Genomic DNA, 25,319 nt, shown 5'->3' on the forward strand with positions numbered 1-25,319 from the left:
ACACTCATTAAAAACCCACTAACCTGTTACACTACTTTAATCCCATCTGCTCCTGCACCATGCCAATGCCCTGAGATTACAGGACACCATTGCTATGAACGCTAAGAAGCCAACCTTACTGAAGCATACATTATACAAGTATCACTCATTGACCTCAGTGTTCTCAGAATCCCTCACCCATCCTCCTCTACTTTCTTCACTGTCTCAGCTTCTGCATTACTACTCCTCATCCTCCTCAGCTTCTGCACTACTCTGGCCACCTCAACCTGCCTCTCTCGCACCGGACACTTCCGATCCCCAACAACATGGGACAATCCATGTACCAAGGCTTAAAAATAACCTGTCTCCTCCCCATCATCTAAACTGATTGAAGTGGATTTAACAGGTGACATCAATAACGGATCATAGCTTTCACCTGGTCAGTCTGTCATAGAAAGAGGTGTTCCTAATGTTTTGTACACAGTGTATTTTACAATTATTATAAAACACAGTTGTGAACAAGCATGATCAGGCTGTACTGTCAAGATGCATTTTTAGGATAACTGTAATTCCTCAATTCAGGAGAGGTGAACTATTTGGGACTCCCTAAAAAACGCCACCAAGATACAAGTGACTTTGTAACAGGTAAGGAGGGCATTTTTGCTAATACTAACCCTTTTCCTAACATTGACCTAATTCTCCTAACCTGCTACGAAAAAAATCGTGGTCTGTATCGGAGGGGCGTGATTTTAGGAATCTCGAAATATGTATAATGAGCATATACGTCTTGTCCTGCAGGGATTCGTGCTTTTCCGTCTGGGTTCGTTTATTTTCGAGCTGCTCATATTAGTTCCCACGCATTCTCCTGTTTCATGCGCGGTGCTGTGCTGGAAATGGCTGTGTAGGGAGCTGAGAGTTATGTGCGGCAAAAGAAAGAAAGAAAGCGGATCAGGAGTGAACCGGGCAAGTGGAAGACTTTAAAGCATTGAGGGAAAGAAACGGTGAAAGATAAGGAAATTAGCTGTCTACATTTCGACGTGTTGAACAGTTAAAGTGCCGCAACAGCGAGATTTGGAAGAAATATCTGCGGGTGAGTTTTTCCAAGTTCTTGCACATTTCCAGTGCTGGCCACTGAACAGGAAAATGGTGGAAGAGCGTGAAGTGCACTACGCACACAACGCAGTACGAACTTACACATGTTTATAAACTTGTCAAAGAACACCGCAACAAGTCGTTTTCTGTATTTTATAGCACGCTAAATGTTAAAATAATAGCCTCTATTGACATCTCTATTGGCATCTAGTGTGCCTCTATTGACATCTCAATCTAGCAAGTCGAGCTACTGTAACCATATTTTCCAGAGTTCCCATAGGGTGCATGAATGTTGCTTTATTTTGTTGGCTACATTCTTTTTTAATGCAGTTTCGAAACATGGCTACAGCTGCAAATTTCTCGAACACGACAGCTATCGCTGGAAGCTGAAGTGTTTCATGTGCTAGTTTTACTTGCTACGTTGTTGCGAGAAAAAATATCTACTCTAGCTGACAGCACCCTATATTTTGGACCGTTCTATTATTTGTTAATTCACATAGTTGTTGTTTTGTTATTTTAAAAGTGTAGTTTGTTTTACACATTTGTGTTGTTTTTAGGTCTCTATGCCAAATCATCACCAGATTTCTCTTGGATTCATTCCAGAATTTGCAGGATCAGCCATGTCTGTGGCAACGATGCCTATTCAGTTTTGGACAAATGTCTGTCAAACTTTACATTAAAGTGACCGTATTACTGTATAATTGATAGTTGCTAAAATACAGTGTAATGTAAGTTTTGTATTAACTCATTGCTACACTGTACTTGGGGCAAGGTAAAGGTTACTAATGTACAGTAACAATGGGTAACTATTACACTTACAAATAAAGAAATAACTAGCCTACATATAACGACATATTTTGAATAGTTCCAGTTAGGACATCCTCTAACGTCTCTCGTTTTTAAAGAAAATATAGGAACCCCTTGAGGTGTTATGGCATGTCCATGTTTATTCAGCTTAATGGAGCTACTTACACTCATTATCGAAAAGTCCCTGAAGCCCCAAGTCGCTTTTGAATTTTGACTGGAAAAACTGGTCAAAACAATCGTCAGCTTCCTCCATTACAGCAAGTTGATGGCATTCCAGTTATGCAAATATTTCCCCCCCCTTTTTTTGTTATACATTATATAATGTGCCCTGATAGGGACAAGCCCTTTCTCAACCAGGGTATTAAAAAAGCACCCAAAATGCTGCTGCTCATGCCAATTTTGTATTTTACCTACAAACAGTTACAGATCTGGGTTAGGTAAGCTGATCCCTGATGTGCACCTAAGGGCAACTGTCTCTTAGCAAGCACCGCTGCTCTATGTGCAGATCTTTTGTTGCTGCATTTAGCTATAGAGGCGGGTTTTCTGCAATCGTCTTATGCAACATATAGGCCTAGTGCTGTTCCTTATGTTGCTACAATATAACATGGATTAGATTTCAGATATGCTTATATGATATTACTAGGCTATATCATGTTGTAGACTGTTGGCATTCACAACTAGCATATGGTGTCCACCGGCGGACAGATGGCCACAAGGTTAATGTATGTCAATTCTAGTTTGGGCCTACATACTAGCTGCATTTTGGGGCTCAGATGTGCATTTACATATTAGTTGCAGCATTGGCTGACATTTTAAAATACTTACACTGAAATGGCTGTCTCCAGAAATGATCATTTTCACTCAAAGAATTGGGTGAATGTCCATTATGAAAATCAATAATAAATCAATGATGAACAAACAGAACTTCTCTCCTGCACTGATAGTTGGTTCAGGCTTTGACGTGTACATTTTAGGAAAGTATTACTGCAGTTTGTCTGTGTCGTCGTCATCCCCATGCAAAGATTAATGTGTCTGACTGTATTGCAGTATTAGTGCATTTCCATCTACACTGAGTGTACAGAACATTAGGACCACCAACTCTTTCCATGAAATAGACTGACCAGGTGGAAGCTATGATCCCCTATTGATGTCACCTGTTAAATTCTCTTCAATCAGTGTAGATAAAGGGGAGGAGACGGGTTAAAGAAGGATTTTTAAGTCTCGAGACAATTGAGACATGGATTGTGTATGTGTGCCATTCAGAGGATGAATGGGCAAGACAAAAAAATCTAAGTGCCTTTGAATGGGGTATGGTAGTAGGTGCCAGGAAGTTTACGTGTGTCAAGAACTGCAACGCTGCTGGGTTTATCACTCAACTGTTTCCCGTGTGTATCAGACATCCAGCCAACTTGACAAAAACTGTGGGAAGCATTGGCTTCATCATGAGCCAGCGTCCCTGTGGAATGCTTTCGACACCTTTTGGAGTCCATGCCCCGACAAATTTGAGGCTGTTCTCAGGGCAAAAAGGGGTGCAACTCAATATTAGGAAGTGTTCCTAATGTTTTGTACACTGTGTATGAAATTAATTGTCACACTCTATATCAGAAATTAAAACATCACACCACTGAGATGTGTATTTTTCTTTTATGAAATATGAAGCATGTTAATGTTAAGTAGGCCTATTTGTAATTTCCCCTTGTCTGTATTGTTTTACAGTAAAAACACATTAAGGGAATAAACATAGCTACAAAGAGATTTTGCTTTATGAAATGTAATTATAAAATATTATGCAAGATGTTGCACCCATTTGTTACTGATGTTTATGTCAATAACATTTTTAATACATCATAGCTTAATATTATGTCATGGCCCTGTGATAGATAAGGGTATTGTCTCAATTTTCACCCCCAGTAACGGTCCTGTACAGCAGCCTGAGTGGGGACTGGGAGGTAGCATTGAGGTTAAGCTGAGTACTAACGGGAAATGTAAACAGTCAGCTGGAGCCAAAGCAACCCGTATTTGATCAGTTCAGGACCACTTTACATATGGGATGGGCACGATTATTAGAATATCCGAACGGATGTTAGTATTCAATTATTGAGAGAGAAATTATAGGTCTAATTTTAACAGTGAAAGGGGGGCTTTTTCTAAATTGAATTAAAATATCCATGTGACATTGTTACATATAAGGATACACCATGACACTTCAAATAAATAATTCATTTAAAAAAATGTTACCTTTGAATATAAGTTTTTCTGACGTGCGCCTCATGAAGCCTGTTAGCCTTTACACGTGTAGCTTGTTGTTTTTGTTGGCCAACCAAAGCGGCACTACAGTCAAACCGGTTCCATGTGTAGCAGTAAAGTGAGAGTTCACTAATGCAAAATGGAATTAAAAGGTAAATAAATGAAAAAGACTAGGCTATTACACGCAACCAACTAAACTAACGTAGCAGGCATAAAAGAAACGCCTGAGCGGGATGCCCCACATTCTGGTCATGACAAGAGAAAATAATTGTCATGAGGTTCTCTTCTACACTGTTCAACCAATCAAGTAAATTTGGAGGAGGAGTTAAGATGAAGTGTCGACTTTGTTTATATTCCGGATGGAAACCATTTCAGAGCAAGCTAGCACGTGCTGTAGCTAGCTGCTAGACAGATATTAGATAGCGACAAAAGTTGTCACCAACAAAATTGGTATGTGGTGTCTGTCGACTTTGTCAAGCACTTCATCTGGAAGAAAGACTGGCACTAGGTATGTGCTTTGTGTTTCACCGGGGACTGTAAACAGCGAGGCGCACGACCAAAAGCAGAGGTCACGTCACAAGCTTCTCTTCCTTTTCCCCTAAAAGGGAAGAGCGCCACTGAAGGTAGGCTGTTTAATCTGAATGTTGCTGGGAGACGTCCCGACCTCATTTGAAGTTGACATTTTAAATTGTTAAGCTAAGGGTTAAAGCTACAATATGTAACTTTTTGGACAAGCTGACCAAATGCTCATGTAAATGTGAGTTATCGATTTGTCATTGTCATTCAAAGTCTAAGGGGTAGATCTGTTCTATTTCTTTGCTTCCCGTTCTTACATTTAGTTTTTGTCTTACTTTTGGTTTTGTACACCAGTTGAAAATCCTATATTTTTGGTTATGGAAAATATATTATACAGCAGTTTAGATGGTTCAATGATTATCTATGCAATGACTGCTTGCATTGTCACAAACTGAAATTAGGTGAATTATTCAAATTTTAGCAATCAGGAAATGGCAGAGCGATTTCAGCATATTGCAGTTTTAAGGTTTAGGTTAGGGATGACCCAAGGATCCCAGATAGCGTTGACCATCCTCGATTAGCCTAGCTAGATAGAGATAGCTAGCTTCTCTAGGCTACTCCAGTCAAGACAGGCACTGTTATATGAGATGATAAATTACACTGTGGCTGCTACTAGTTAACTAGTCTTTGCTGTAGCAAAGTTTAATATATATATATATTACAAATATACATTTACAAGCAAATAAATCAACAACAAAAAACTGATGTTCGAATAGTGAATTATTTCAAACGCCCATCCATACTTTACGGTGGTATTATGTTTGACTATTTTCTTATTTTGGGAAAAAAGCTGTTTCAAAATTGCTCAGAAGTAGCAATGAATATGTACCAAAATATATTGGCTTGCAGCTCCTCTGATGCTCCAGAGCTTTTGTTTCATTTAAGCCAGTAGTTTTGAAAGTAGTGCCAAAATGGGTCCCCGAAAATTGTGCACATCCATTTCGTATGCTATGTTACATCCTGCAAACATTTTGCAATTCTTATTGGTGTTGCACGGTATACCAAAACTTCTGTACTTTTTCGATACTAGAACATGAAAAACGGTTCAGTACTACAATTTTTTTTAAAGGGTCATGCCATCTACTGATTTGAGAGAGGATCAAGTCTGTCTGTCAGCGTAGCCGATGTCCCCTTATAGCGTGAGAGCACTGTGCCTGCTCCACTTACCCATTGCTAGCTTTAGCCCGCCTTGAGGAACCATTGAACTCACTGGGAGTGTGGGCTGCATCACCACTTATGCTGCACAGAAGTTAACACACTTGAACAATGCAACACGGCATGTAGCAATGTTGAGACGGCTAATTACTGCTCCCAAAAACATGTCCAGTGCAGACTAGAGCACTACAATGCAAGTCCGGTAGCTTTCAGCTTTGTAGGCTGACTTTCCTTGCTAGCTTACAGCTGAAGCCAGCATCAATTCACGACACTAGTACCTTGTTTGTGATAATATGCTAACATAATGCAAAATATTGCTGATTTATAAAGCTGATTGCATTCAAAAATGTCCAATGTAATGATATTGAACTCAAAATATCTGTCCGGCTCAAGTGCCATTCTGTGACTAATACGCCTTTTTTTGTGTGCCGTGGAATCATTTTGGCATCAACACTATTTCGAATTAAACACTAATTGTTATGAATCGTTACGAATTCCAAATTGTACAATATGTTACAAATTTGTAAGTGCGAATGGATACTTTGGGAATGAAGCCCTTTATCTACTTCCCCAGAATAACCTGTCTGTTAATTTTGGTGGTCCTTTACTGGTAATGGTAAAATATAGCTTACATTTATATTACAGCACCAGACAACAATTGTCTGTATAATACATTTTGTTCATTAATATATATTTGATCATATTGCATGTATTTTCATCAAATGACCGAGTGTCTTTGAGGATGCAAAAAAAAAGTGCAGTGTAAAAAAGGTGGAGTTGTTTGGGTCAGCAGCTTGATCACTGCCTAGATACATTTTCTAATATTAGAACATTTCCTTGATTTGCCTGAGCTTCTCTGATGACTCCGGAGCACATGGCCAAACAGCAGCCAATGAGAGGCCAGGCTTAGTTTCCCTCTCTCTAGCAACAGTGAGTTTATTGCCTTTTTTTATTCGTTCATTATTTTCTGTGGTCTCCCTCAGCCGTTTGGGCTCTCCTGATAGCAAAGTGTGTCATCTCTTGACTGAATAAAAGTGAGGGGGGGGGGGGGGGTGGATCCAGTGACGACCAGCCTGCCAGCTGCTGCCTTGAAATGTGGGCTGCACTCCATGTCTAGGATTGTAACAGAGATGATTCTCCATTCAACTGGTATTAGTTGCAGCACTTTTTTGTTGTTGCTGTGGAATAAAATGCTGACGTGGACCACCACTGAGTGCGGGATGATTGCAGTTGTCTTCTACAAGATTGTGAATATAAACAAACAAAATGGCAGAGGAATGGAATATTTTGGCAGGGGGGAGGCGCAAGGGGAGGGGGGGAGGCGCAAGGGGAGGAGGATTGCCGGCTGTGGTTGGGTATGCCAGTGCCACTTGTCTACCCTGGCGACTCTTCTTTTTTTTGACACCGGGGATATCAGAGAGCCTTGGTAAGTCTCTCCAGTTTCTCTCTGCCCAAAAGTGGGGTGAGTAGTGTTGCCCAACGGTACATCCTATAATCATGATAACTATTTCATGTTTTATAGCGGTGACATTAGGACTGACTATTACGAGAATGTTTGCTTGCATATCAAATGGGGAGTTTGTCTGAGGGTTGAAGTGCGCATACCCCCAGATATGAAGAGAGCGGTGTACAGTTAGAATTTTTCCTGTTATTTAGGTTTTAGCCGCAACCAATCATATCCACTCAAAACATACTTTACTGCTCTAAACCGGGCTTAAAAAATAGTAGTTTATTTGGACGTTTTCGAGAGATGCCCCAAAAACTCTGGGGGCTGCTGAGCTCTTATTTCCTGAGTCACAAGCCCAACCCCTCCATTACACCCCCTCCTGTCTTTGGATTTTCTTTTTGTCATCAATTCATCCAGGGGGGAAAAAGGAGATTTTAATCTCGCCTCAGACTGAAAGCCGAATGTCTCTCTGAGGCACAGTTGCCGTTTTTGACTTGGTCGCTTTAAAAAAATATCAAATGTAAGATTTTGACACTTAACTAGTCTTGAATAATTTATTAGGCCTAGGTGAGACCTGAAAAACCGTGATGTAATGGTGGGTCTACATAGCCGTTGAGGACCTTATTTACCATATTGACTGGAATGAAGCAAGTATGAATGAATGCATGGGAAAGATGTTTTTCTGCAATGGATTATATCAGATTATAAGAGCAAGGCGCGTCTTGCATCGAAAGGTCTTTCAATCTTGTTGCGTTGAAGGGTTTTGGCACGATTTAGGCAACTTTTCGAGAAGACTGGCAAAATATTTCTTAGGCAGCAGAACAGTCTTAAGTGGGTCATAATAGCCCACTTTCCCCTAACTAAAAACGGTTGCAAGTGAAACTGCTTTCTTTGATTTTGATGCTTTAAAACTGTAAGGCTCGTCATATTTCCTGACTCTAACGTTTGCTATTGCACACGTATTTATCCATATGATCCTCTTCAGAGCATCACCGATTTTATTGAGAGCGCTGCGGTATAGTGATGTGACTTATTTCAAAGTAGTTGTTTCAAATTGAGATTTGAAAATGTGATGCAATCTGATTTGGGGGGTCTGTGGAAAGTTATGACGCAGTAGCATCATCCGATCCTTCCATCCCAAACAGGATTGCACAAACGCGTTGCTTTGTGCTTTGCGGCAGTGACACAGGGATGCTTTGCTTATTGTAGGCTACTGCGTATCTGTAGAATACATACGGTAATGTCTTAAATTTAACGTATGTATTCTTTTTTACATTATCTATGTATTTTCCCCTAGAAGCCCACTTTTTGTATATCATTTTTTTTCTCTGTGCACTGCAGGTTGTCACTGTCCAGAATGTGAGGAGCCTGAGAAAATCAACTGTCCTACTTTGCCTCCACCCCCACAGATGAGGGGTTGACTGAAGAGACCAACACTGGGCCTCAGTTAGGTTTCGAGCTGTCTAGCTCGTTTTTGCTGCTTGAAGGAGCATGTTGCCAACGCTGTCCCTCTGCTCCATCATTTGGTTAAACCGGGGTATCAAGCTGAGGAAAGTGCTCCACTGCGCCAACACCGGCCAGCTCTAAGACAGGAGCACCCTACCTACCTTGCTGTATAGACTCGGCCATTTCAGCAATGCTTCTAAGCTTCAGTTGATTGTTCTTTGGCCCTAAACGACCACTACTCCAAGCAAAATCATCATCATCATCATCATCATCGTTTCCTGGTTGCCGTAGCATTGGGCCGATTTTCGCATCCTCTCGGCGTCTTCGGCAGCTTTTATCGGTTTCTTAAAATGGCGGTCGATGGTTTCCAGTATCGTGCCCTCTACATCTACACCAAGGACTTGGAGGAGGACATTGACCTGCAGCCTGGGGACATTCTGACCGTCAGCAAGGCCTCCCTGGGCTTCAAGGAGTGGGATGAGGAGCGTCCCGAGCTCCTGGGCTGGCTGCTGGGCTTCAACGAACGCACTAAGCAGAGGGGGGACTTCCCGGGGACATATGTCCAGTTTGTGGGCCCTGTGAGGATGGCACCGCCGCCCAGTCAGCCTTGCTCCCAAAGACCCCTCCCAGCAGCACCGGGGCCTGAGCCACAACAAGGTAAAGCCTGAAGCCAACATATTTCACTGGATTTTTCATATTCTGTTTTATTGATTCATTGTTTCTTCAGAGATATGTGACCAGCATTTTAGTTTGTAATATTTTCTGTCCTAAAAAATATTTTTGAGATGTTGATTGATACTCCAATGAGGTTGCCCTTCAACGTCATGGAGAGTTGTGCATTCCTCTCGAAGTCGTTTCAAAAAACAATGCTGGAGATTGTAAGGGAACATAAATCATTGAATGCAAAGCCCATATTTGTTAGAAAATGTTAATATTTGCTACTAATGATATTTGTCTAGAAGGAAGTGTTGGTTTGCCCTGATATTAGCTTATTGTTTTGGGAGTTGTCGAAAGCTTTCACATTTTACTCTGACCGCACACTGACCCTTCTAATCTACCCTAAAGAGCTGTCATAGGCCTTTCCCTCATTCCAAACGCAACTAACAAATTCTCATTTGAACCTAATCCAGTTACTGACCTGACTCTCTTGGTCAAGTTTTCTTCAGACTGTCTTGTATATTTTGCCTTGACCCTCCATTCAACTCTCCTGCGAAGGACAGGATTGAGTTGCAGTCAACCGTGTTGTGACCCAGAGCCCATTACTGACTTTATTTGGATAGTATGATGTCAATGGTCAACATTTTTTAACTAACTATATCCACCAACCCTAGCTCTATGGTGCTACGCAAACTTTTTATATACCCATTACACTGATTTGACTAAACTCCCTATACACATATGAGAGGTTATTAAGTAATTTAGGAACTGTTTGCATTTCTAACGGGCTGCTCCTGAGTAGAGGAATGTTCCAGTTAAATTTATTATGAATAAGCCAAATTGTCAGGGAACATAATATCACATTGTTTCACCAAGCGAAAAACTCTCCGGCCATTTAATCTCTGAACTACTATATTACTGCGTAAATATATGGATGATTTAATATAAATTCATGAAGTATTTTTACTGAGGTGCTGGCCAACTCAAATATACCCTTGGCTTTGGCCCTTCCTCGGCAAGGCCAACTTATGCATTTACTAGTTCTTCTCCACTCCTAGTTTTCTCTCTCACTCCCTCGCATTCATTCTTTATTAGGAATGCCAGCGGTTCATTGGGCCAAAATGAATTAAAAAAAAAAGATATCTGGCCAATTATGTGATTTGTGTCTGGATGAAAATACACATTCCTTCTCTGTCAAAAGTAATATTCCCCAAAGCTCCCTTCTGCCCTTTAGTGAAAGATGCGCTTAGCACCATCTCCCAACACATAATGAACTTTGAATTGCCTGTAGTTTTGGCGATTAGGTTTTCATCACTTAGAATGTACAGTGACTCATTGTAATTCATGTTCACTCATTTGGTAAGCATGCCAGTGCAGGCCTATTTAGCCCGAGTACAGGCCTGTTGCAAACTCATCTGTCTTGCATGACATTTGTTTGTTTTACTCCATGTGTAACTCTGTGTCGTTGTATCTGTCGAACTGCTTTGCTTTATCTTGGCCAGGTCGCAATTGTAAATGAGAACTTGTTCTCGACTTGCCTACCTGGTTAAATAAAGGTAAAATAAAATAAAAACATTTTAACGAATTCTGCAGGCGTTTATTATGCTACCTGGAAAGGAGCATGATGAATGTTTTACCTGGAAAGAAGCAATGGTAGAGCTTGAGGATAAGCTGGAGTGAACTTTAGTGAGGGGTCGGGGGGGGGGGTATAATTTTGGACAATATTATATTGATACTTTGACTCCAAGTATCGATTTGTTATATGTATACAGTACCAGTCAAATGTTTGGACACCTACTCATTCAAGGTTTTTTCTTTATTTTGTCTATGTTCTACATTGTAGAAAAATTGTGAAGGCATCACAACTATGAAATAACACACAAGGAATCATTTAGTTACCCAAAAAAGTGTTAAACAAATCATATATATATATTTGAGATTGTTCAAAGTAGCTACCCTTTGCCTTGACAGCTTTGCACACTTGGCATTCTCTCATCCAGCTTCATCTGGAATGCTTTTCCAACTGTCTTGAAGGATTTCCCACATATGCTGAGCACTTGTTGGCTGCTTTTCCTTCAGTCTGCAGTCCGACTCATCCCAAACCATCTCAATTGGGTTGAGGTCACGTGTTTGTGGAGGCCAGGTCATCTGATGCAGCACTCCATCACTCTCCTTCTTGGTCAAATAGCCCTTACACAGCCTGGAGGTGTGTTGGGTCATTGTCCTGTTGAAAATCAAATTATAGTCCCACTAAGCTCAAACCAGATGGGTTGGCGTACCACAGCATTCTGCTTGTTAAGTGTGCCTTGAATTGTAAATAAATCTGACAGTGTCACCAGCAAAGCACCAACACACCTCCTCCATGCTTCATGGTGGGCACCACACATGCGGAGATCATCCATTCACCTACTCTGTCACAAAGACATGGCGTTGTAGCCAAAAATCTCAAATATGGACTCATCAGACCAAAGGACAGATTTCTACCAGTCTAATGTCCATTGCTCGTGTTTCTTGGCCCAAGCAAGTCTCTTTTTCTTATTGGTGTCCTTTAGTAGTGGTATCTTTGCAGCAATTTGACCACAAAGGCCGGATTCACGCAGTCTCCTCTGAACAGTTGATGTTGAGATGTGTCTGTTACTTGAACTCTGTGAAGCATTTATTTGGGCTGCAATTTCTGAGGCTGGTAAATCTAATGAATATCCTCGGCAGCAGAGGTAACTCTGGGTCTTTCCTGTGGCGGTCCTCATGAGAGCCAGTTTCATCAGAGTGCTTGATGGTTTTTGCGACTGCACTTGAAATCTTCAAAGATCTTGAAATTGGCCTATGCCCACCCATGGCTGTGCCAGTCTTGTGAAATCCATAGATTAGGGCCTAATTTCTTTATTTCAATTGACTGATTTCCTTATATGAACTGTAACTCAGTAAAATTGTTGCGTTTTTTATATTTTTGTTCAGTACATACATTCATACATAATAATAGTAATACTTGTTTTCCTCAAAGTTAGGGGTCAAAATTGTCACTTTTTCTCAAACGCTTTATGAGATTGGAGAACACATATTTAAGAAGGATCAATTCAAACCACAGGTTTTAAATGAGTTTCAAGTCCGGAGACTGCGATTGCTGTATCAAAATGTTAGATTTGTGGTCAATTGAACCATTTCTTTGTGGTTTTTGATGTGTGCATTGTCTTGCTGAAAGATCAGCCAGGTTTCAGCCTCCTGGCAGAGGCAACCAGGTTTTCTGGCCAAAATGTCCTGGTACTTGGTAAAGTACGCTTAACGGCATTGTCACCTGGATTGAAACTGGTGCTATGGTCAGATGACATGAAATTAGAGCTCTAATGCCACGCACCCCATTGGTGTCTTTGGTGTTGGGAAAAAACGGAGGCTTTATGCAGAAAAAGTACCTCATACTTACTGGTGGTGAATCTTTTGTTATGGGGCTATTTTGATTCCACTGGGTCCCCCGGGGCCTTGTTAAAGCCAGCGGCATCATGAACTTCACCAAGTACCTGGACATTTTAGCCAGAAACCTGGTTGCTTCAGCCAGGAGTATGAAACTTGGCTGCACATATTGGAAACAGGGGTGGGAATAATGCACAAATATTTTTTTATTTTGTATTACTCGTTAAACTAAATATAAACTCAGCAAAAAAAGAAACGTCTTCTCACTGTCAACGGCGTTTCTTTTCATCAAACTTAACATGTGTAAATATTTGTATGAACATAAGAATCAACAAATGAGACATAAACTGAACAAGTTCTGCAGACATGTGACTAACAGAAATTGAATAATGTGTCCCTGAACAAAGGGGGAGGGGGGGGTCAAAAACAAAAGTAACAGTCAGTATCTGGTGTGGCCACCAGCTGCATTAAGTACTGCAGTACATCGCCTCCTCATGGACTGCACCAGATTTGCCAGTTCTTGCTGTAAGATGTTACCCCACTCTTCCACCGAGGCACCTGCAAGTTCCCAGATATTTCTGGGGGGAATGGCCCTAGCTCTCACCCTCCAATCCAACAGGTCCCAGATGTGCTCAATGGGATTGAGATCCGGGCTCTTCGCTGGCCATGGCAGAACACTGACATTCCTGTCTTCCAGGAAATCACGCACAGAACGAGCAGTATGGCTGGTGGCATTGTCATGCTGGAGAGTCATGTCAGGATGAGCCTGCAGGAAGGGTACCACATGAGGGAGGAGGATGTCTTTCCTGTAACGCACAGCGTTGAGATTGCCTGCAATGACAACAAGCTCAGTCCAATGATGCTGTGACACACCGCCCCAGACCATGACGGACCCTCCACCTCCAAGTCGATCCCGCTCTAGAGTACAGGCCTTAGTGTAACACTCATTCCTTCGACGATAAATGCAAATCTGACCTTCACCCCAGGTGAGACAACCGCGACTCGTCAGTGAAGAGCACTTTTTGCCAGTCCTGTCTGGTCCAGCGACGGTGGGTTTGTGCCCATAGTCTACGTTGTTGCCGGTGATGTCTGGAGAGGACCTGCCTTACAACAGGCCTACAAGTCCTCGGTGGTGGAGGGATTGTGCGTTCCTGGTGTTACTCAGGCAGTTGTTGTTGCCATCCTGTACCTGTCCCGCAGGTGTGATGTTCGGATGTACCAATCCTGTGCAGGTGTTATACGTGGTCTGCCACTGCGAGGATGATCAGCTGTCCATTCTGTCTCCCTGTAGCGCTGTCTTAGGCGTCTCACCGTATGGACATTGCAATCGATTGCCCTGGCCACATCTGCAGTCCTCATGCCTCCTTGCAGCATGCCTAAGGCATGTTCACGCAGGTGAGCAGGGACCCTGGGCATCTTTCTTTTGGTGTTTGTCAGAGTCAGTAGAAAGGCCTCTTTAGTGTCCTACGTTTTCAGGACTGTGACCTTAATTGCCTACCGTCTGTAAGCAGTTAGTGTCTTAACGACCGTTCCACAGGTGCCTGTTCATTAATCGTTTATGGTTCATTGAACAAGCATGGGAAACAGTGTTTAAACCCTTTATAATGAAGATCTGTGCAGTAATTTGTTAAAAAAAATACAAATAAATCTTTGAAAGACGGTCCTGAAAAAGGGACGTTTCTTTTTTTTGCTGAGTTTATAATTCTCTGAGCAATTGTATTAGTATAATATAATTTGCCTGTTTTTTTTCATAGACTATAGCTTAGTGTGGTTTTTTTTGCTCATCTTTATCAAGGGAGTCAATCATTTTGGATACTTTTTTGTTGTTGCTAGGTGGCGTTAGCTAGGGCTAGTCAGCCATTCTTGTGCCATAAATCCGGTATTTTTTTTCATCCTTAAGCTTATTCTTTATCTTTTTCTAAATGCTGAGCTAATATGTTTTCAGCACTTTTATTTCCATGACTGATCAAAACTAATTTTCTCATGCTCTCTCGTCTCTCTACAGCAGACCGGTCCTGCCCTACCAAGCAAAAAGGCAGTAACTTTTCTCATTTGGTTGAAAAAAAGAGTTAGTCATTTTTGTTACATTTAAATACATGCTTAATCATGTGGACAAGTATCCTGCCTCTATTGTGTTTTGAAGAAAATGGGGGTCATGTTAGCAGTAACTGCATAAAGTTACTGTGAAACCAAGGTAAATAAAACCCATTTTTCTCAGTTCCACTCTATGAGCAGTTACTCCCTTTTTGCTTGGCAGGGCAGCATAGTGTGCCATATGTTTGGAACATCAAATTGCAATAGTCGCAGTATCAAATCACATCGAATATAGAATCGTGGGAATCACAATACATAAGTATCTCGATAATATCGCACTGTGAGATCCCTGGCACTTCCCAATCCTTGTAAACATATAGGCCTAGGCCAGACTGGGTTGTCGGGAGAGGTCCTCCTCAGAGTTGATGATCGGTGAGAGAAACCAGTTGGGCAGCAGAGATTTCTCTGATTTGGGTAGAGCTGGGGAAACATGCCAAAGACAGTGGAGCCAGAAGAGGGGGAGTAGGGCTTGGCACAGCACCAACAATGCAGATTAGGAATGGGTAGGTTCACATTTTTACAGATATAATCTTTTATCTTCCTCAAGAAATGGAGGCCCTAGTTGTTGTGTGAATAGATTGACCGAGTGTAGCCTACTCGTTGTGTACACTTTTTCTTTCTTCTTTCTCATGCGTACAGGGCCTTCAGAATGTATTCATACCCCTTGACTTCACACATGTTTACGAATTTAATTAAAAGTGAAAAGCTGAAATGTCTTGTCAATAAGTGTTAAACACTTTTCTTATGGCAAGCCTAAATTAAATGTGCTTTAAAAAAGTCATAGGTTACATCGACTCACTGTGTTTAAAATAATTTTAAAATGACTACCCCCGTGTGTGTACACACTACTGATCAAATGTTTGGGGTCACCTAGAAATGTCCTTCTTTTTGAAAGACATTTTTTTTCTCCATTCAAATAACATCAAATTGATCAGAAATACAGTGTAGACATTATTATGTCTACACTTATTATTGTTATAATTGACTATTGTGGCTGGGCACGGCAGTTTAAAAAATTTTTTTCATGGAATATCTACATAGGCGTACAGAGGCCCATTTTCAGCAACCATCACTCCTGTGTTCCAATGGCACGGTGTGTTAGCTAATCCAAGTTTATCATTTAAAAGGCTAATTGATCATTAGAAAACCCTTTTGTTAGCACAGCTGAAAACTGTTGTACTAATTAAAGAAGCAATACAACTGGCTTTTAGACTAGTGGAGTATCTGGAACATCAGCATTTGTGGGTTTGATTTAACAGTCTCAAAATGGCCAGAAACAAAACTTTCTTATACAACTCGTCTGCCTATTCTTGTTCTGAGAAATTAAGGCTATTCCATGCGGGAAATTGCCAAGAAACTAAAGATCTCGTACTACTCCTTTCACAGAACAGCACAAGCTGGCTCTAACCAGAATGGAAAGAGTGGGAGGCCCCGGTGCACAACTGAGCAAGAGGACAAGTACATTAGTGTCTAGTTTGAGAAACAGAGACCTCAAGTCCTCAACTGGCAGCTTCATTAAATAGTACCCACAAAACACCAGTCTCAACATAAATGGTGAAGAGGTGACTCTGGGATGCTGGCCTTCTAGGCAGTTCCTCTGTCCAGTGTCTGTGTTCTTTTGCCCATCTTAATCTTTTCTTTTTATTGGCCAGTCTGAGATATGGCTTTTTCTTTGTAACACTGCCTAGAAGGCCAGCATCCCGGAGTCGCCTCTTCACTGTTGACATTGAGACTGGTGTTTTGTGGGAACTATTTAATGAAGCTGATTTCATCATATATGTCGAGCAGTGAGGTTTCAACTATGTCGGTCCGTGGCCTCTATCGTGAGTCATCTTCCTCGGTGCGCACTGTCTGTTTCCGTCTTGTCCAGTTTTCACGTAAACCCTGTTTCTTGTCTGCGTCAAAGTAGCGGCCCTTGTACCTAGCATCGAGCATGGTGGCGACACAGTAAAGAGCCTCAGAGAGAATGTCACCCAGCCTCTAGAGTACTTTTGCAAGTTTTAACCCCACGGTCTGTGTCAGCAGTTTTGTTGAGCAGGCGTTTCAATGCCATGACAGAGTGTATTACGTCTGCTGCAAACGCAGTTGATGAGCTTATTTCTCGAGTCAGTTGTTCGAATGGAGCTAGGAGTGTGTTCATGTTCTCAAATGCCATTGAAATGGCAGCAGCGGTATGAGAACCAGCACATTCTTGAGCATGCAGTACTGCTTTCCTCAGTACAAAATCCTCGTCGACCCACTGTGCAGTCGTGACGCTAACAGCAGTGACGCCCATAGCAAGTAGCTTATGGATGTGCGTTTCAACAATACTGTGTAACTCTGGTAGGGCAACAACTGACAAATAGTGCCTACTTGGTAGTGTGTACAGGGGTTCCAGGTGCTCGACCAGTCGGCGAAAGCCAACATCATCCACGACAGAGAAATGTTTATTGTCAAGGGCAATGCAATTATCTTGGTGTCAATGGATTTCGCCTTTTGAGTTGTCTCGCTGAAATGTTCTTACTCTTTCAAAGGACTACTTGACTTTTTCTGCTTTTTGTTCTAAGTAGTTGCTGAACGTCCGGGGGTGATGCACTTTCAAATGAGTAATTAGGTTTGTGGTATTGAAAAGTTTCACTTTCTCCCCCTCGGGAAATAATGGCAGCACAAACGTTGCATATGGCCTTTCTGTTATCTTCCTTTGAAACTTCAAAATAGATTCACACAGCAGACATTGTGGGCGAGGTTAGGAATACCCTGTTGCATGTGTAGTGCTGTATTTTAACATTTTGTGGTGTCATTACTTCATCTACCTACGTTTATACAGGTATGCACATCAGTTTTTCACATCGGTCGTTAAACTATACATAGAGCCAATGCCGATGTTAGCATTTTTAGCTAATATCGTCTGATTCCGATATTGTGCATCCCTAATTCAGACCCTTTACTCAGTACTTTGTGGAAGCAACTTTGGCAGTGATTACAGCCACTAGTCTTCCTGGGTACAACGCTTCAAGCGTGGCACACCTGCATTTGGGTAGTTTCTTCCATTCTTTTCTGCAGATCCTCTCAAGCTCTGTCAGGTTGGATGGGGAGCATCGCTGCACAGCTATTTTCAAGTCTCTCCAGAGATGTTCAAGTCCAGGCTCTGGCTTGGCCACTCAAGGAGATTCAGAGACTTGTCCCAAAGTCACTCCTGCATTGTCTTGGCTATGTGCTTAGGGTTGTTGTCCTGTTGGAAGGTGAACCTTTGCCCGAGTCTGAGGTCCTGCGCGCTCTGGAGCATGTTTGAATTAAGGATCTCTCAGTACTTTGCTCCATTCATATTTCCCTCGATCCTTACTAGTCTCCCGGTCCCTGCCTCTGAAAAACATCCCCACAGCATGATGCTGCCACCATGCTTCTTCGTAGGGATGGTGCCAGGTTTCCTCCAGACATGACGCTTGGCATTCAGGCCAAATAGTTAAATCTTGGTTTCATCAGACCAGAGAATCTTGTTTAGAGAGTCCTTTAGGTGCCCTTTGGCAAACTCCAAAAGGACTGTCATGTGCTTTTTACTGAGGGGCTTCCATCTGGCCACTACCATAAAGGCCTGATTTGGTGGAGTGCTGCAGAGACAGTTGTCTTTCTGGAAGGTTCGCCCATCTCCACAGAGGTACTCTGGAGCTCTCTGAGTGACCGTCGGGTTCTTGGTCACTTCCCTGACCAAGGCCCTTTTCCCCTGATTTCTCAGTTTGGCCGGGCATTTCTAGGAAGAGTCTTGGTGGTCCCAAACTTCTTCCATCTAAGAATGGAGGCTACGGTGTTCTTGGGGACCTTGAATGCTGTCGAATTATTTTGGTACCCTTCCCCAGATCTGTACCTCGACACAATTCTGTCTCGGAGCACTACTGACAATTCCTTTGACCTCATGGCTTGGTTTTTGCTCTGACATGCACTGTCAACTGTGGGACCTTCTATAGACAGGTGTGTTATTTTCCAAATCATGTCCAATCAATTGAATTTACCAGGTGGACTCCCAAGTTGTAGAAACATCTCAAGGATGTTCAGTGGAAACAGGATGCACCTGAGCTCATTTTCAGTTCTCATAGCAAATGGTCTGAATACTTATGTTTAAGGTATTTCTAAAAACCTGTTTTTGCGTTGTCATTATAGGGTATTGTGTGTAGATTGATGTGGATAATGTTTTATTTAATCCATTTTAGAATAAGGCTGTAATGTAACACAATTTGGAAAAAGAGAAGTGGTCTGAATACTTTCCGAATGCACTGTAAACTCTGAGACAAATTCACCTTTTAGCAGGACTATAACCTAAAACACATGCCTATACATGGAGTTGCTTATCAAGATGACGTTGAATGTTCTTGAATGCCTAGTTACAGTTTTGACTTAAATAATCTTGAAAATCTATAGCAAGACTTAAATGGCTGTCTAGAAATGATCATCAACCAATTTGACAGATTTTAAAGAATTGTAAAAATAATAATGTGCAAATGTTGTACAATCCAGGTGTGGAAAGCTCTTATTGATTTACCCAGAAAGACTCACAGCCAAAGGTGATTCTAACATGTATTGCCTCAGTAGTGTCAATTCTTATATAAATAGATATTTCTGTATTTAATTTTCAATACATTTGCAAACATTTCCAAAAAACGTATTTTCACTTTCTGATTATGGGGTATTTTGTGGAGATGGGTGAGAATCAATTTTGAATTCAGGCTCTAACACAAAAACATGTGGATTAAGTCAAGGGGTACATATACGTTTTTGAAGGCACTGTACCATTTTTTTTAATTTTTTATAGAGATTCAGCATTTAGCCTTGATTGAATGTTTAGTTGCATTGTTTAAAAAAAAAAAAACTTATCTGATGGGCTTATTTTGTCTGGGCTGAATTCTTCATGCATTTCAAGATGACTTGGTTTTGTATTCTAGAATGCACAGTCTAGGCATATGTTACGAAAACACTCTAGTTTCTTCCTCACCTTTCACAGGGAAACGTAACTTTGAATAAAATAGCCAATTGAAAGAATCCCTTGACTCAATGCTTTTCAAATTCGCTCAACTTTGGTCCTGACTGTTTTAAGAAACAAGTATGCCTAGGCCTTTTCTTTGCAGATAGTTTTTACAGATATGTCCATTCACATAAATGTGTGTTATTTGCCAGAGAAACACAGGCATTTTGGGAATTACATCAGATTTGAAATCAAAATCGGACTGAAGGCCCCACTGTTGTCCTTTTTTTTGACATTTTTTTAAATGAATCGTTTCTCGTGTTGCAAAAATAATTCTGCGAACGAGGAGGGTTTTCTCCTCCTTCCTCTCCCTGGCCTCACTTTTTTTTTACTGCCTGCTGAAGTGAACCATGGCTTGGCATTTTTGCAAACTCCTCCTCCTCATCTCCCTGGTTCACATACACGTCTGATACTGTCTCCAGGCAGCTATAAACTATCCACCCGCCCCAGTTCTCAGAAAGGAGAGGCCTTTCTCTACTCTGCTCCATTCTCCTTACCAGGAACCCGCTTTCAAATAACCCAACGAAGGGAAGGGAAGGTGATGCTATGCCAATCCAGTCCTAGGCAGCAGATGTAGGGACCAGCTGGAACTGTGCTCACTTTTATTTGCAAGCTTTATATTGCTTTGTGAATATACACTGAACAAAATATAAACGCAACGTAAAGTGTTGGTCACATGTTTCATGAGCTGAAAGAAAAGATCCCCGAAATGTTCCTTTACACACAAAGCTTATTTCTCTCAAATGTTTTGCACAAATTTGTTTACATTCCTGTTAGTCAGCGTTTTCTCTTTTGCCAAGATAATACATCCACCTGATGTGGCATATCAAGAAGTTGATCATTACACAGGTGCACCTTGTCCTGGAGACTAAAAGGCCACTCAAAATGGTTATTTATTTATTTTACAATACAATGGCCACAGATGTCTCAAGTTGACGGAGCGTGCAACTGGCATGCTGATTGCAGGAATGTCCACCAGAGCTGTTGCCAGGGAATTGACTGTTCATTTCTCTACCATAAGCCTCCTCCAACGTCGTTTTAGAGAAGTTGTCAGTACGTCCAACTGGCCTCACAACCACCTGGATTGTGCAACATTTGCCCAGTATTATTTTCAAAATTATTCAAGCTCTGTCAATTTGGTTGTTGCTAGACAACCATTTTCAGGTCTTGACATATATATAGTTTTTACTTAAATCCGCTTGAAAGTTCTGTCACTCAGGAACATTCACTGTCTTCTTGGTAAGCAACTCCAGTGTATATTTGGCCTTGTTTTAGGTTATTGTCCTGGTGAATTTGTTTCCTAGTGTCTGTTTGAAAGCAAACCTGAACCAAGTTTTCCTCTAGGATTTCTTTTGTTCTATGCTTAGCTCTATACCATTTATTTTTATCAAAAAAACTTCCAATCCTTGCAGATGACAAGCATACCCATAACATGATGCAGATACCACTATGCTTGAAAATATCAAGGATGGTACTCTAACATTTGCCCCAAACATAACGCTTTGTATTCAGGACAAAGTTTATTTCTTTGCCACATTTTTTGCGGTATTACTTTAATGCCTTATTGGAAAACAGGATGCATGTTTTGGAATATTTTTATTCTGTACAATTGGTCTTTTCACTTTTTGGTTAGTATTGTGGAGTAACTACAATGTTGTTGATCCATCCTCAGTTTTCTTCTGTCACAGCCATTAAACTCTGTTTTAAAGTCACCATTATGACATCATTGAGCGGCTTCATTACACACCAGCAACTGAATTATGAAGGTTGCCTGTAGTATCTTAGCAGACCAAACCAAAGTCAACTTAACCTCACCACACTCAAAGGGATATTCAATGTTTGACTCTTTAAATTTGACCCATATAGGCTTGCCATAACAAAGGGGTTGAGTACTTATTTACTGAAGACATTTAATATTTTTCATTTCTAATTCATTTGTAAACATTTCTAAAAAAACAATTCCACTTTGACATTGTGTGTCACACCAATATCCCATAATTTAATTCATTTTAAATTCAGGCTGTAACACAACGAATTGTGTCAAGGGGAAAGAAACTTGTCTTCTGCATTTAACCCAACCCCTCTGAATCAGAGAGGGGTTAACTGCCTTGTTCAGGGGCAGAATGAGAGATTTTTACCTTGTCAGTTCGGGGATTCGATCCAGCAACCGTTTGGTTACTAGTCCAACGCTCTAACCACTAGGCTACCTGCTGCTGGCGTTCTAGCTAGGTAATAAAAGTCAAATATTTTATTTATTTAACTAGGCAAGTCTGTTAAGAACAAATTCTTATTTACAATGACGGCCTACCCCGGACGACACTGGGCCAATTGTGCGCCGCCCTATGGAACTCCCTATCACAGCCGGATGTGATTCAGCCTTGATTTGAACCAGGGACTGTAGTGATGCCTCTTGCACCAAGATGCAGTGCCTTAGACCCCTGCGCCACTCGGGAGCCCAATAGGTTGCCGTCATTCCTAGTATACAGACTAGGACCTGTCCCGACGACAGTGGCCCAGACATAAAGATAATTTGTATAGTAAACTGAAAGACTCAATACTGCTCTGGCCAAGGTAATACATTGCTGTCACAATGACAGAGGTTCATACCAGGCATATTTCATGGCTCCACCTATATAGTGTTCTATCTAGAGCAGGGATGGGGGGCCACAAAAAACATAGAACTCATCATGAGGGGCCATGGTGATCAATGGGCCCCACCCTGGTCTGCTAGACTAATTTAGCAATCTAAACATTTTTAGCTGACATGGGCTTATTGAGTGACTACTGATGCACAACCAAATTTCGAAATTGCACTTTGTGTATTCATTAATCTAACTCTCAACAGTAAGTGGGCCCCGACTTGAGTCCCTAAAAAAAAAAAAAAGTTGTAAATAAAAAATATATTATATTATAAAAAATATATTTTTGTCAAAGGTTTAACCTGACTAATGCAATCTTAAAGCTGGAATCCTTAGCGACGAAACGGCCAAATCCGTTTGGCATATTACAACAACAAAGAAGTTACTGCAAACAAGCACGCGCGATTAGAGCACAATATGTACTGAAATTGTTTGATCATGCTGCACGACAGCCGTCAGATAAACCCCCCAAAAAATGAACGGTGTTGGGGGGCGGCCAGTGGTATCGTTTTCCCCTACTTCGTATTCCATCTTTTTAAGAATTTAATCTCCATTTCTCTGCATGAAATATCCTCGGCTGAATGGCTCTAAAGCCCTCATGAGTAAAGAGAGGGAAACAGAAAGGGAGGGAGGGAATGAATGTGGGAGAACTAGCCATGTCTTACATAACCAGACTGATGGAGGGGATAGCGCAAATATTTTTTGCTTCAAATAGCAAGGCCTTATCCAATCTGCGTCGGCCGTGCCACTGCCTGCTTTCCACAAACCACTGTGAGAAGATGGTAAGCAAATGCAACATTTTTACACTTGATAATCTCGTAGTTAAGTGAACATGGCTGAATGTCAATATGATTTTTATTTGTTGTAGAAGTCTATAAATAGGCGCTAGCCGGAGAGGCTCGGCTGGTGAGCCTGTGAACAGACCTTTTAAACTTCTACACAGCCTACCGATTCCAGCGTGAATAAAGCTGTTGGCAGTCTGCGTGCTGATGATGAGTTCGTGCTCTCACTAAAATCTCAAAGATAAACAGCTGTGGCCCTGGAGTTTATCAAAAAGAAGATAAACATTTTTTTTTTACATATTTTTTTTATTTTTATAAATTTGCACGAAAACCCAAGCGTGAGGGAGAGTTGGAAGAGAGGTATCATTCTGGAGGAGTATATGGTGATTCCTCACAAAACTAAACCAAAAACATTCAATGTAATCCATAGAAAGTCATTTGGAAGAAACTGTATACAGTGCCTTCAGATGCTATTCACACCCCTTGACTTTATCCACATTTTGTTGTTACAAAGTGGGATTCAAATGAATTTCATTTTCTGTCAACGGGCTAAACAAAATACCATTTTAATCTCAGTGGAAAAAATTATAACAAAAAAAAACACATTAAACCAAAATATAAACACAACATGAACAGTGGTCCTATGTTTCATGAGCTGAAATGGGGAAAAAAATCCCAGAAATGTTTCACATTCACAAATTTTGTGCACAAACATATTTACATCCCTGTTAGTGAGCATTTCTCCTTTGCCAAGATAATCCATCCACCTGACAGGTGTGGCATATCAAGAAGTTGATTAAACAGAATGATCATTACACAGGTGCACCTTGTTCTGGGAACAATAAAAGGCCAGATGTGCAGTTTTGTCAGACAACACAATGCCACAGATGTCTCAAGTTTTTTTGAGGGTGCATGCAATTGCCAAGCTAATTAATTGCAGGAATGTCCACCAGAACTGTTTCCAGAGAATTGAATGTTCACTTCTCTACCATAAACTGCCTCCAATGTCGTTTTAGAGAATTTGGTAGTACATCCAACCGCAATTTCAATTGACTGATTTTACGTATATGAACTGTAACTCAGTAAAATCTTTGAAGTTGTTGCATGTTGCGTTTTATATTTTTGGCGTGTGTGTCTTAAATGAGTGAATACATACAACACCTTGGCTGTGTTCGAATACCCATACTAACATACTGTGTACTACATAATGAGTGTACAGTATATACGGCATATTATTAGTTCATTTTAGTATACTGTAAACTAACAGTATCCTTTCAGTTGTGCAGACTAACGCTATGCCTGTCTACCGGAAGTTGATGCTGTTGCAACCTTTCGCTATCTTGTTAACATAACAAATTAACGTAAACTCACTCACTTTTGTACATCGCCTTGGTCCGTACGATTGACCTTTATTTTAGAGCCCCAAAAACGTAATACTTCCAGATCAACTGTAATGTTAATACCATTTGTAAAGCACAATTTCTCCCCTTTCCAACAAAATCAATGACTCCACGCTGCCTGTTTCTGCATGATTCAACAAGGCAATGAGCTCCGTCGGGTCTTTTTAAAAATGACGGGTGGGGAAGCGAAACTAATGCGAAACTAATGCGTGATAGTGAGAAGGACCGATATCCTATCACCTTATCGCCTCTAAAATGTAAATAAAACATAAGAGTTTAATGTGTCATTACAGACCTATTTGAAGGTTTGTGTCGAATTTGAATTGGGTTTTTAGTGCGGTGCTAAAGTGATCTTCAGAAGTAAACAGCGGCTTTGAGAGTCATGATGCTTGCAGTGATGACTCAAAAAAATGACTAGGTATCCCCCCCCTTACCCCCGTCACTGTCCATTTCTTGTTTTTAAATGATGAGAGAAGTGCTACACCTGGTGGAGAGATTGTAAGATGGAAATAGTTGCTTTATGCGTGCTGTACATTAAGGCATGACACGTCATGATGTAACGGAGGGCCCGTTTTTTTCAACTTTTCTCCAATACTATAG

At 41.1% G+C, this 25,319-nt stretch overlaps 1 protein-coding gene across 2 annotated transcripts in view; it reads left to right on the forward strand.

The window, feature by feature from the left end:
- Positions 1-835: 835 nt before the first annotated feature.
- LOC109874483 (phosphatidylinositol 3-kinase regulatory subunit gamma) overlaps positions 836-25,319 on the forward strand; it is a 53,788-nt gene continuing 29,304 nt past the window's right edge. The window contains exons 1-2 of one of the 2 annotated variants that reach the window (XM_020466387.2): positions 836-1,069; positions 8,645-9,406. In XM_020466387.2, coding sequence (XP_020321976.1) covers positions 9,100-9,406 — 307 coding nt within the window. In that variant the 5' untranslated portion in view covers positions 836-1,069; positions 8,645-9,099. Of the gene's footprint in view, positions 1,070-4,499; positions 4,749-8,644; positions 9,407-25,319 lie in introns of those variants that run through there. The other variant, XM_020466388.2, reaches the window with a different exon arrangement.

The sequence above is a fragment of the Oncorhynchus kisutch genome, linkage group LG30 (genome assembly GCF_002021735.2).
Source record: "Oncorhynchus kisutch isolate 150728-3 linkage group LG30, Okis_V2, whole genome shotgun sequence".
Classification (NCBI taxonomy): domain Eukaryota; kingdom Metazoa; phylum Chordata; class Actinopteri; order Salmoniformes; family Salmonidae; genus Oncorhynchus; species Oncorhynchus kisutch.